This window comes from Brachyistius frenatus, unplaced genomic scaffold (assembly GCF_029030835.1).
Source record: "Brachyistius frenatus isolate BFR_SWC_R1_liver_20210118 unplaced genomic scaffold, ASM2903083v1 Contig_64, whole genome shotgun sequence".
In the NCBI taxonomy this organism is placed as follows: domain Eukaryota; kingdom Metazoa; phylum Chordata; class Actinopteri; family Embiotocidae; genus Brachyistius; species Brachyistius frenatus.
The window spans coordinates 1,118,326-1,130,513 of NW_027210663.1; the positions used below are offsets into that span (position 1 = coordinate 1,118,326).

Consider the following 12,188-nt stretch of genomic DNA (forward strand, 5'->3'; position numbering starts at 1 on the left):
CATTTTATACGTGGTATTCCTTTATGGAGTCCTGTCTTTTCATGTTCAGAGGTTAGAAATTTAACTAGGCCCGAGTGGAGTGGCGTAGTCTACTGTAAAAAAAATAAAGCAGGTCCGTAAAGGCTTTTCTTGTTTCACATGGATTTAACTGCACCTGTATAATTTAATTTCCCGGGAACTATTGTGTCTGCACGGACAGGATAAGGTTTTGGCTCACAATATTGGTTAGATGTTCTCTTTGCTGGTGATACAAGCTGCATAATTGCGCACATGCAGACAGAGATTCACTGTGGATGTGATTGACTGGAAGACTCTCTAGTTGTGTCTGGTGCCTAATTAATAATAATAATAATAATAATAATAGAAACCCTACCTAACTTTCACAATATTTCAGGCACGCTGTATTTTCATGTTGAAGTTGATCTTTTTCTCTTTCGCCCTTATCTGTTTTCTCTTTTATATCGTCTTTCAATAATGGACATATAAGAATAAAACTATGATGTTGCTGTCTCTAGCTGCACAAGCTTCAATATCATTAATACTGGAGGATGAAAGCATCGTAGGCAACCAATGAGATTTCATCCCACTGTGTCCAGCATCAAGCATGCTTTGATAGTAGAAGTGCCCTTTCCTTAGTGGGTTACTTACTGAGATAAAGAATCACAGAGGCTCAGAGGAACCCTTGCATTCACCTCTTTGTTATTTATTGTGCAGCATGGCACATGGAAAGCATGCAGGGCAGGAGCAGCTAAAAATGGGCTGTGCTTGCACAGAGGGAGTAACCATGCAGTCTCACGGTATAACAAGACAACAGTCCTTATAGGATGACAACTGGAAACACTTAAAACGATGCTTCCTCTGTGCCAATTATTGCACAATCTAACTAACAACACCCTGGAGGCACAGTATATGTTTATGATGGGCAGGACATCTGTGAATAATGACCAATTGTTGTAAAAGAGACAAAAAAATCAATTTCACTGTCAGAGTGGACGTTTAATTGCAGAGATTCAGGGGGTCATGAGGAAAGTGTGTGTGGTCCAGAGAGCGTGCCGGCCGTATTCCACTCACGTAGTTCTTTGAGTGGCTGAGTGACTGCTTCCCCCTGCAAGAAGCACCATCCTCGTCCCAGTGGCGTTCCACCTTAAAAAGACGAATATATGTGCCTAACTGGCTCTCTGACATTGACACACCGTGAGTCACGCTGCCGTGCTATTTCAGTATGGCTGCTGGCAAGCCCGGACTTTCTGAAGCCTCTCCCCTCCCTGCTTTGGTCATTTGTTTGCCTCTCCTGCTATGCTGTTTACTTGTAATTTGGACATCTGTCAAGGTGGTTTGCTCGCTACCCTGTGGTGTGATTAGACTACCTTTGCCAAATCTAGAAAGATAGATGTGGGTTGAGGAAAGTCTTGGCTCTAAACACAAAGCTGGAGTTTGGCTACTTTTCATCCAAGTTCAGTGGGATAATTAAGAAAGCATTGGGCGACAAAAAGGGTGCTGTGAATACAACCAGTTCAGAACATTCAGGTCAGCGGTCGCAAATGTATTCATCATGCTTGTCCACACTCTCTCCAGCAATGTTAATGGTGGTCTTGTGCAGTGCCCCAGTACTGTCTGTTTTTGTCCCGCCTCGTCCTGTCACACAGTCTGTTCAGCTCAGCGCTCCAGTGCCCGAGCCTCCTCTTACACCGGGGGGAGGAAGTGGGGCAATTAACCACCTGCTAGTAAAGCAGCCATACCGCACAGCCCAATACAAACCCTGACATTTGCAGGATCACTCATGCACACTTTCAGGCACAGATTTATGGGTGTGGTGTCACTCACACACGCTGCATGAAGTTCAGGTATACAGCTTGCAAACACACAGCGGGCCACAGAGGAGGAGAGGGTGGAGCTGACTTCAAATTTGCTCTATGATCATGTTTTATACTGAGCGTTACTAATTTCTTCATCTCCTTAATGAACATTATTGGCAGGATTGCATTAACCCAGCACTTACGTTTCCTAATGGCTAACGTCACACTCTGTGGTCATATGAGAGCCTACACTGTACACTCTCATCCAATCAATACTGAATAACCTCACCCCGATAACATCATTGAGAGTGTCCTATATGTTCATTTTTGGATCATCACCTACAGTCAGATTTTATGCGTTCAAACAGATGATACACACCACAATCAAATGGAGCTGCTTTACTCCGAATCAAAACTTTCCATTTAGGTAATTTCATTGCTGAAAAAAGTTTTACATTATGCTCAAACATCTAACAAAGGCTTTATTTACAGCCTGAACAACAATAGCAGCAGCTTCGATGACATTGAGGTAAAAAAAAAATAAAAAATAAAAAATAAAAAAGTCTCATCTGTCTGTGAGTGTGTTTTCATGGGTGTGTCAGGAGGGTGTGTCACACAATGGTTGGGAGAAATTTAGGAACAATTTGTTGGCCCATTCACATTTGAAGGAGTTACATTGCAGTCATGTAACCCACAATAACAACAAAAAGAATATTAATAATAATTTTTTTTTTAAAGAATAAATAAAAGAAATCAATTTTTTTTTTAAAGTATTATTTTGAGAAATGACTAGTGTTATACTGAGGCTTGGTTGCACACAAGGGGTTATGATCTGCATTATAATAGAAAGACATACGATAGAAATGTTGAGCAACATCATAGAACTCAGTATCTAGATCTGCAACTACAAAACAAATACTGACAATATCAGTAAGCATATTTTAAATTCTTCTTCTTCTGTAGTTCAAACTTCTTCCAAATTGTTGGCACGGCGGTATAAATTAAAATATTGTGTGTAGTCTGCCTGTCAGCAACAACAACAATGAGTGTGTTTCCATGGGTGTGTCAGGAGGGTGTGTAGCACAAAGGTTTGAGGAAATGTAAGAACAATTTGTCAGCCCATTCAAATTTGAAAACAACAAAATGTATTACTGTGAGAAATCACTGTGGACAAACCACTTTATACAGAAACCCCATTATAGTGAGGCCTAATTAACTACAGGGGGGTATTATATCCCTCCCGTTGTCCTAGAGTCAAAATGACACGTAGCTGTGTTCAACCAAGTTCTATTTTATTTTATTTTATTTTAATATTTTTATTTTTTATTTTTATAGTCACCAATGATCCCCAAAGAATATAAAAAAATAAAATAGAACTTGGTTGAACACAGCTGCAGGTCATTTTGACCCTAGAACAACAGGAGGGATATACGTTATTATTGAATAACAGATGACAGATAAGTTAACATGCACAAAAAGCAGCACAGCAACATAGTTGTTGAATTACTCAGCACTGGCTGTGTAATCATTAATCTCTGACGTCAGCTGTCCACAGACCTACAATTAGAAAACAAACTGACATTATCATTAACAAAACCTCAACATTCTTCTTAATATCCTTTTTTCATTATCATTTCAATCAAATTAGGACATTTCCAAAACTAAAAAAAAAGAAGAATTTTGAGAAATATAATCAGCCAGAAGGAGGTTTGACATGTGCCAGATTCTAGGAGTGGCCAACAGATGTACTATGGACAGTGAGGGTGGGGCCACAGTTACTGCTGAGGAGTTTCACCTGAGAACAAAATAAGCAAACTACACCAGTATTGACACACAGACCTCGAAGGACATACTTTTACTTTGGACTCCTTCACTTTCAGGTATGTCATTATGTTTTTCTCTTTATGCCTTTATTGGACGAGAACTTCTTGTTCTTAGCTTACTTAAATACACAATTGTTCTGCCTTCTACTAAGTAATAGCTTGTTCTAGACTTGTTTCTGCTCTGTAAAATACTGAGATGAATGTCTTGTTTAAGATAAGCAACTGCATTAGAAAGGCAGATGACAGTCATACAGTAGAGATCTTTCCATTTTCATGAAACTGAATTAATGACGCATACAAAGATAGCAGACACTGACAGAAATTACATTCTCAGAATATTTTCTTAACTTAATGTTGCATCTGCTTTCAGGATTATAAGGGCCCTGCATTCACAAACATGAGGCTAAAGGTGGCGGTGCTGTTCCTGATTATGATCCAGCTGAGGACAGGTGAGTCTGACTTTATACTTACAGGGTGTGTTTTAGGATTTTGATAAGTTAGACCAAAGCAAATATCACATTTAACGTGTCTTTGATTTCTCATTTTGGACTGTTGGCTGCCCTTTTAAAAAAAAACTGTAAATGTTCAAATCTGAACAGGAGGTTGGTTTTAAAAACTTTTATTTTTTTTATTGTACACAATAGCCTGGCCAGAGTGACATACCCTTAGATTTGATGAGCTGACTGGATGAATTCAATTCCTGACATTCAGTGAACCATGTTCATATAATGTGAGTGGCTGACAAGTACCCTGCATAGCATTCATACCTCTTTTGCTGTTGCTAAGTATCAAACTGCTCTCTGTATTTGCAAAAGTCTGACCCTGAGAGACTTTATTGTCCCTGAGGGAGAAATTAGTCCCAGGCCCTCATCCAAGTTGTCTATTTTAATATACTAACAGCATAAAAATAGTGGTAAAATTAAATCACGTGCAGCAAGTGAACAGCATATATAACCTGCAAAGCTCTTATCATGTTCCACAAAAAACCTCCAAGCCCCAAAATCCTGACATTGGACCATCATCAGCTGACTGCTCAGTGTTTGATTGATTCTTTAAGTTCCAGTGTGACTTCCCGGCAGTACATTGAGAGGACAGTGATATCCAAGCATATTGTCTGGGTCCATGAGAAAGGTGCACAGGATTTGAACATTTGCAGCTGTCTGTATAAACCATAGTGCCTGAGCAAACTGGCAAGTTAGCTTAGCTGCCTCTTCACATGGAAAACACATTTTCCTTAGATCACAGTGTTTTGCCCAGAGGGTGCTTTCACAGTGTAAACATTTGAATGACTAATTTGAGCATTTTTCAGGCTCCCTTCATCACATCTGCCATTTACACGCTTTCATAAATACCTCTGACATACTTTTGTTTAGCTGCAGTGCCATTAAAGTGCTTTAGTGGGTTTAACGATGAGTGTTGTCAAAAGGGAGGCTGATTTGATTTGTGCTCCGTTTGGGTGTTCAGTGAAACATCAAAATGGTGAGAAGATATTTTCTGAGAGTTTAACATTACCGAGATAAATAACTTGCATCTTTTGAACTGTGTTGACACACAATATCGTCACTGAGTTCTTTCTGCACACGTCAGGCTATCAGCAATGATTAAAATCCATGGCCATAAACAGTGACTCATTGGGTTGTGTGTCAACTCCGAGATGGCTTTTAACTGCCACTTGTGAATTGTGCATGTTTGTATATCTGCTCAGTTTTCATCATCAATTACCAATATATTTCAGACAATTAATGAGACCCCAGAGTTTTTAATTAATATGCAAGTCAATTTTGCACAAGTATCCCCTTTTTTCTTTTATTTGAACTCCAAAACCTCAACTCTTCAGTTTGACTTAAGAGGCCAATTAGTCTCACATCAGCACTCCTTCTCCACCCCAAGACTGCTTATGAGCACAAGCCCAGAGCTTGAATGCCATTAAGTGGGAGAAAAAAAAATGAATGCATGAGAGTGAAATTAGTTTTATTCTGTTTTATTTTTTCTCTGTTTATCATTTAGCCTGGATAGATTATTATAAAAAAAAATAAAAAATTTAAAATTGCAGGGGAGGATGAAGTGTATTTTATGAATTAGACAAATCTGACTAGAATATTTTGGCCCTGTTCCATGTGACAGAGGCGATGCAGGTGACATCCTCGGGTCCACAGACCATTCAGAAGGCCCAGGGGGAGGAGGTCAATCTAGGATGCACCTACAGCCCCGGCCCCCAAGACACAGGAGAGCTGGATATTGAGTGGTCCAACGTGAGCCCGGACATGACACTGAAAGACAAACTGGTATGTGGAGTGTGTTTACTGACAACTGACAGAGAGGAATGACATAGGAAAATCTTTCTGGGTTGGACAGGCCCCTTTAGCATGTGCTTAGCATATTTGTGGGAAAACCAGGCTGTCTAGAAATGTCTTCACTCAATGCAATCTTTGCATCTCAGATCTTGGCGTATTCAGGAGGCCAGACGCACTACTACGACCACAGCCTCTCCAAAAGGCTCAAATTCATAACAGACCCCAAGCAGGGAGACGCCACCATCTCCATCTCCGACTTGAAGCTCTCAGACAAGGCCACATACCAGTGCAAAGTAAAGAAGTCACCGGGGGTTGACATGAGAAAAGTCACTCTGTTGGTGATGGGTGAGGAAGAATTCCTTTTTACCGGTTTTACCTGTTCGTTTTCTCAGCGCTCTTATTCTTCCTTTTAAATGTTGCTCCTATTCACACGTGGAATGTAAATGCTCCTCCTGTCTGTGTAGATAACCTCACCTTCTCTCTGCAGCCATACCCAGATTGTCACTTCTCACATATTTGACCATCCATGTATCAAAGCATTTTACTAAAACTGTTGTTTCTTTTGCCATGTGTTTATTTATTTTCATTCACAAGTTCCTCCATCAGTGCCAAAGTGTTGGGTTGAAGGCAGCGAGGAAAAAGGAGGCACAATCTCCCTGCGCTGTAAATCCTCTCAGGGATCCATTCCTCTCAGTTACGTGTGGAGGAGAGAGAGCGGAGGTGCAATGCCATCCACTGCAACCCAAGGTAAGGAACATAATATAAAAGGCCTTCCTCTGAGGAGATCTGCATTGTTGGTGTATTTGTGCAGGTAATGCAGTGTGTCTGTACTGAATGTTCTCTTCTGTCTTTAAGATCCACAGAGTGGAGAGCTTTTGATAAGAAACCATACAGACAGCAACACTGGAAGTTACGTGTGTGAAGCAAAAAATACTGTGGGCAAAACCCAGTGTAAATATGCACTGCATGCATACAACCGTAAGTCTATGATATCATCATCTAATTTTACTCTTAAGAACACTTTTATCCTCAAGGTACCTTTTTATTCTGCTCCAGCAATCTTAAAATCAAAATCACTTGTAAACCTCTTGTTGAAGCTGGAGTTAATGACTGTAAAAAAAGAAAAGCTGTGCTTGTTTGATCTCCAAGCACCATGTCCTCTTTTCCAGCAACCAATAAAGTGGGTGTCATAGTCGGTGCAGTGATAGGTGCACTGCTGCTGCTGCTCCTCCTCCTGTTTCTCATCTGGCTCCTGATCTGTTGCTGCCACAAGCGTCGCTATGAGAAGGAGGCTGCAAATGAAATCAGGTATTGTGTCAGACCTGGAGATTATTTCAAGCATCTGGACCAGAAGATCATCTAATTGAGACTTGTTTAATGGTGTGCTTTCAGAGAGGACGTCCAGGCCCCTGAGAGCAGACCCTCCAGCATACACTCCAGCAGACACTCCAGCAGACAATCGAGCCTCCACTCGGTGCTGGGATACCGCTCTCACCCCGGGGTGAATTACAGCTCTGTGAGGAACCACCTGCCAAGTGTCAGTGAATCAGGCCACATCTACACAGGGCCAACCTCTGCAGGGGACAGACTTGCTCCCCTCAAATATGACCATAGATACGGATACCCCGTGTAGGAGCTAACCACATGCCTAACCGATTTTTATTATCAGTGTGAAACTGCAGACTTTAAGTGTCAAACACCTTGTAAACAATATTCTATGTAAAGTATGCAAGTGACAAAAGGGGCAATATTTAACTTGAGAATGTACAGATATGAATACTGACTAAAAATCTTACCTCAAATTCTACCTTGGACAAACATAAATGTACAGCTGATTCACTTGCATGATGCACTGTGGCACAACACTGCTATTGTAAACAACAAGTAAAGGTTCTCATAAAATTCTACTAAAACTGTATGTAAAATGTATATGTATAGCAAAAATATCTGTATTTTTATTATTTTTTTCTATGATGTACATGTATCGGTTTATTGCATTTTTTTTTTTAACGTGTACAATAAAACATTTTAACTTGCAAGTCAATGAGGAGAGTGCAATCTAAATTGCATGTTTGGCTCACTGAGCATTTCGATTTTTGTGAGATGGTTCCACATCTTTTATTGCTTGACGATATCTGGGCTGATGAAACACATCTTCCTTTCAAAAGAAGCATAATGTAACAAGTGTTATCCGTCTGGAAGATGAAGATAAAACGTAAATGAATGAGTTGTGCTTTGGTATCATGAAATCAGACATTTTGTGTCGACATGGTTGATTATATCAAAACAATAAATGTATGTAAAAGGTCAGAGGTTCAGTCTGTAGGATTTAGGGGGGGACTACTGATAGAAATGCAATGCAATATTCAAAATTCAAATTCAAATTCAATTCAATTCAATTAGAATGAGCTGTCCAAATTCACATAGAGAGCGGGTCCTCTTCCATGGAGTACGCTATGTTGCATCAGCCTGTTTCTACAGTAGCCCACAAGGGACAAACCAAACACTGGCTCCAGAGAGACCTTCCAGTTATTTGTGAATTTTCAACCATGGTAGATTCTCCTACATGCTTAGAAGAGGATAGTAATGCGCTGGATGTTTAATTGATTGCAATCTGCAACCTCACCACTAGATGTCACTAAATCCTGTGCACTGCTCCTTTAATTAGAGAGTTTAATTATTAAAGAAACCATTAAAAGAATCATGATGTAAAGGTTTTAAAACTTCGATCTCAGTGTACAAACATGGTCAAACAAATAATCTTTGTTTTCATATCTCGCAGTGAGGAGAGTGGCTTTTCTCAGGAATATCAGTGGATCAATGTATTGTAAATTCAAGCTCTGAGTCAGGATATTGGGAGTAGATGAAGTGAAATCTGAGTCTGATCCTCTTACCTGTGTTTACCTCCTGAAAAAAAAAAATTCATTGCCTTTTTTTTGTGTAATGCTTTTTTTCAATGTATTGCAAAGCAGCCAGTAAATGAATGCAACAGTCTAACCGCTAACAGTTGAGGCATTGACCTGCAGCTGACACCTTCAATAGGCAGAGTCAGCACCGTGCCTGCGGCATCATCCCATCTTCAAAAGGTGTATGTTGAATTAATAAGAGCTACTAGAAGTGTGGTTCGGTGGACTATCAGCAATAACTTTTGCCCCTGGTCTCCTTGAGGGCAGGAGGGCCAGCCTGTACTCATCTGGTTTTAAAACAGAGTTCAAACGATCAAAAACAAAAAGGGAATTTTAGACTTTAAATGTTTTTTTTTTTATTTTAAATTGACTATTTATGAAAATGAAAGCAGAAACAACTAGTACGCACCCGCACCCATCTCTCCCACAGCACACACACACACTTACATAACGTACAATGTGCTGCTGTGTTTGGCTTTGTCACTTGTTTGCTTCGCCATAAGACAAATTGAAAACGGTCACCCTTTGTGGGCACACGGAGCCGTCTGCATCTTTCTGTTTGCTCAAACCAACTTTTCAAACAAGTGCCCTTCCATCAAGCTTTTTTATGTGCTCACACGAGTCCGTCCTTTTAATCCATGCATGAAGAGGGGGAATAGAGGCAATACTTAATTGCAAATACTACTCTGGCAACCTTATTCAGAAAACCGCATAATCTCTTCATTTTACTAATAAGTTTCTTAGAGGGCAGAACTTTTAACAGGGTTGGCATAGTAATTATTTAAAATAAAAAAAAGAAGAAGCAAAGGCTCCCATTGCAGAGTCTGCCTTCACATCTCCATTCAAAGAGGTTCTGCATGAAAAAGAGCTTTTTTTTTTTTTGGTGCTATTTTGCAAAACAGTAGAATCTGTCCTTGGAATTTGGCTTTGGATTTTTTTTTTATATTATTATTTAGTCCTAGTGGTAGTAAATCTAACTAAGTTAAGGTGTTATTCATGGATAGAAGTATGATTACAGACTTTAGGAAGCCAAGTTAACTGCTTATTTAATGATGATTCTGCTTGTTTTGATTGGATAGTTGTGGTGGTAAATCAAGTAAACAAGAGAACTAAATACAGCTGAATTATAATTAAAGTCAACATCTTGTTAAAAGTTTGTCTACAAAGTTGGTGTCCTCCCCAGCAGGAACTGCAGTGATAAGGTGTTGCATGAGGAAAGCTCCTGAAGGTGATTTAAAGGTGATTTGCTTTTCTTATCAGGTGAATAGGTGTGTAGGTGGCTTGGTGTTTGTAAATATGTGGCACGGATGCAGGACCCATTTGCATGCAGAGTGGGGTTGAATGTGGTCTGTGGATTGGTGGAGCTGTTTTGCTGCACTGATAGACATACAGTAAACTCACTGGATATCCATAGTGAGCACATGTCCTCCCCCACCCTGTGTCAATGCAAACATGCTGTCACCACTACCTGTGGTCAGAACTGATGCAAATCATACACACCGCTTACCTATAAATCCCTGTGAATGAACACTTAAATCCAGGAGTTTCACCTTGCCGTGTGCATCCTGCAGACAACTGCAGGCAAGGATTAATGCTTGGATAAACAAAACAAAACAAAGGATTATTCAACTGCAGCCACAGGTATCGAGTCAGACAACATATTGTGACGACTAGCAGGAAAAGAAAATTTAACCAAAAACCTTCAGAGGGATTCAGGATGATAGAAGCCCTCATGTATTCCAAGGGAGCATCGTTTGAGGTGAAAACAGGAGACGTTTCTCACCCTAATTACTGTAACTGCCTTACCTCAGCTTCACTTACCATATGACCACTGAAATTTCAGATTTCACATATATTTTTAGCCATAATAGAAGATTTTAATTGAGCTTATTATATCCGTTCAATGTATTTCAAAAGCTAAATGTGTGATTCTTTACCCCAGGGCCTGTTGAAAAGCTGTGACTGATTCCATTCAGTGATGGAAATGAAGAATCGTCTGCTTCAGAGTGTGTGTGCATCATCTTTTGCCTCCTTGTCATCTCTTTGAGCACATCGAAAACAAAACACTTCAGGGCCCCACACAAACTGCTGAGTGGTATACAGAGTTAAAAAGTTTTTCTCATAAATGTTTACACCGCAGATGTTTTTGGGGTAAATATTGTCATTATGTCTGTGGTAAACGAATTGGCCATTTGGGCAATGACAGGTCTGCTGGCCATCATGACTGTCTTCTTTAATCTCTACATCTTGATGAGTGTGTGGAACCAAAAGCAGAAGAAGCAGTGGGGTCCCAGCGAGACGATCATCTTGGCTCTGTCAGTGGCCAACGTGGCTCACCAGCTGGTCTGTTACTTCTGGATGACCATGGACGAGGTGGACCATAAGTGCCGCCTCAACCAGATGATATACACTGTTATGCTGCTGCTGATCTTCAGCCTCAAGTTCACCATCATGTGGGACTCCAACTTTCTCACTTTCTACTACAGCACCAAGCTGGTCAACACACCCAACCACTGCTACACACACATCCAGGCTGTCATCCTCAAGCATGTGACCCTAGCGGTTTGTCTCATCCCTCTGTGTGGCCTGGGCACCTGCATGCCGATGCTTGTTGTGTTTCACTCTGACAGCAACAACGACACCAAGGTGGACAAAGACTGCGGGGTTTTGATGCCCAACAACAGCTCCGGACAGATTTATGAAGTCATGTATCTGCTCCTCGCTGACGTACTGCCAGGGCTCCTCATGATGAAATGCTGCATCTCCATCTCTGTCCATCTGGCTATCCATCTCCGCCACATGAAAGCCAGCACCAACGGAGCCCACGGCCCAAAGCTGGGCGCTCAGATGAGGGTCATCAAGATGTCTCTCTCTCTGGTGACCATCTTCATCCTCTTCCTCGTGGTCGACCTGTACGTGAACTACCAGATAGCCGTGTACCACGAGAACGTGATCATGCTCACATTCTTCTTCACGTCAGTCTACACGACTGCTGCTGCCATGGTGCTCATCTACGGCAAAAAGACTCTTTGGAAAGCTCTGATTCACGAGTTTAACATCTGCCTGGATGAATATCCATGTTTGTCTTGTCTGAAGGTGCCTGAACAAAAGGCTAAACCCAGTACTTCTGCAAAAGTTAAAAACTGAAAAGCCAATTTGCTTTGTGCTGGAGGTCTTTGTGCTGAAATCAATTGGTCATTGTCTGAACTTATTAAAAACTTTGAAGTAACTTTCTCTTCTTTTATCTTTTGTGCTGGCAATTTCCGTAATGACTACTGTCCTGCTGTATCACCCTTAATTACAATTCCTGACATCAATAAGGCGTTTTAGCTGTGCTAGCCTGTTAGAGCAGAGACTGGAGAGCTGCTC

The 12,188-nt window shown here is 40.8% G+C and overlaps 2 protein-coding genes across 2 annotated transcripts; both read left to right on the forward strand.

Moving 5' to 3' along the window:
- The first annotated feature begins 3,586 nt into the window (after nucleotides 1–3,586).
- vsig8b (V-set and immunoglobulin domain containing 8b) lies at nucleotides 3,587–7,952 on the forward strand. Its single transcript, XM_069706672.1, has 8 exons — nucleotides 3,587–3,676; nucleotides 3,990–4,068; nucleotides 5,744–5,904; nucleotides 6,060–6,258; nucleotides 6,508–6,660; nucleotides 6,769–6,891; nucleotides 7,083–7,221; nucleotides 7,306–7,952. The coding sequence occupies exons 2-8, from the start codon at nucleotides 4,017–4,019 to the stop codon at nucleotides 7,544–7,546; spliced, it is 1,068 nt and encodes a 355-aa protein (XP_069562773.1). The 5' UTR covers nucleotides 3,587–3,676; nucleotides 3,990–4,016; the 3' UTR covers nucleotides 7,547–7,952.
- Nucleotides 7,953–10,985: 3,033 nt separating this feature from the next.
- Nucleotides 10,986–11,966, forward strand: tas2r202 (taste receptor, type 2, member 202). Its single transcript, XM_069706768.1, has one exon. The coding sequence runs from the start codon at nucleotides 10,986–10,988 to the stop codon at nucleotides 11,964–11,966; it is 981 nt and encodes a 326-aa protein (XP_069562869.1).
- The last annotated feature ends 222 nt before the right edge of the window (nucleotides 11,967–12,188 follow it).

Excerpts from the sequence above, each read along its gene's own strand:
- tas2r202 (XM_069706768.1), top strand. The coding sequence starts at position 10,986 with ATGTCTGTGGTAAACGAATTGGCCATTTGGGCAATGACAGGTCTGCTG.
- vsig8b (XM_069706672.1), top strand. The coding sequence starts at position 4,017 with ATGAGGCTAAAGGTGGCGGTGCTGTTCCTGATTATGATCCAGCTGAGG. Across the intron at positions 4,069-5,743 it reads TATGATCCAGCTGAGGACAG|AGGCGATGCAGGTGACATCC; the intron begins GTGAGTCTGACT and ends TCCATGTGACAG. Across the intron at positions 6,661-6,768 it reads GCCATCCACTGCAACCCAAG|ATCCACAGAGTGGAGAGCTT; the intron begins GTAAGGAACATA and ends TCTGTCTTTAAG.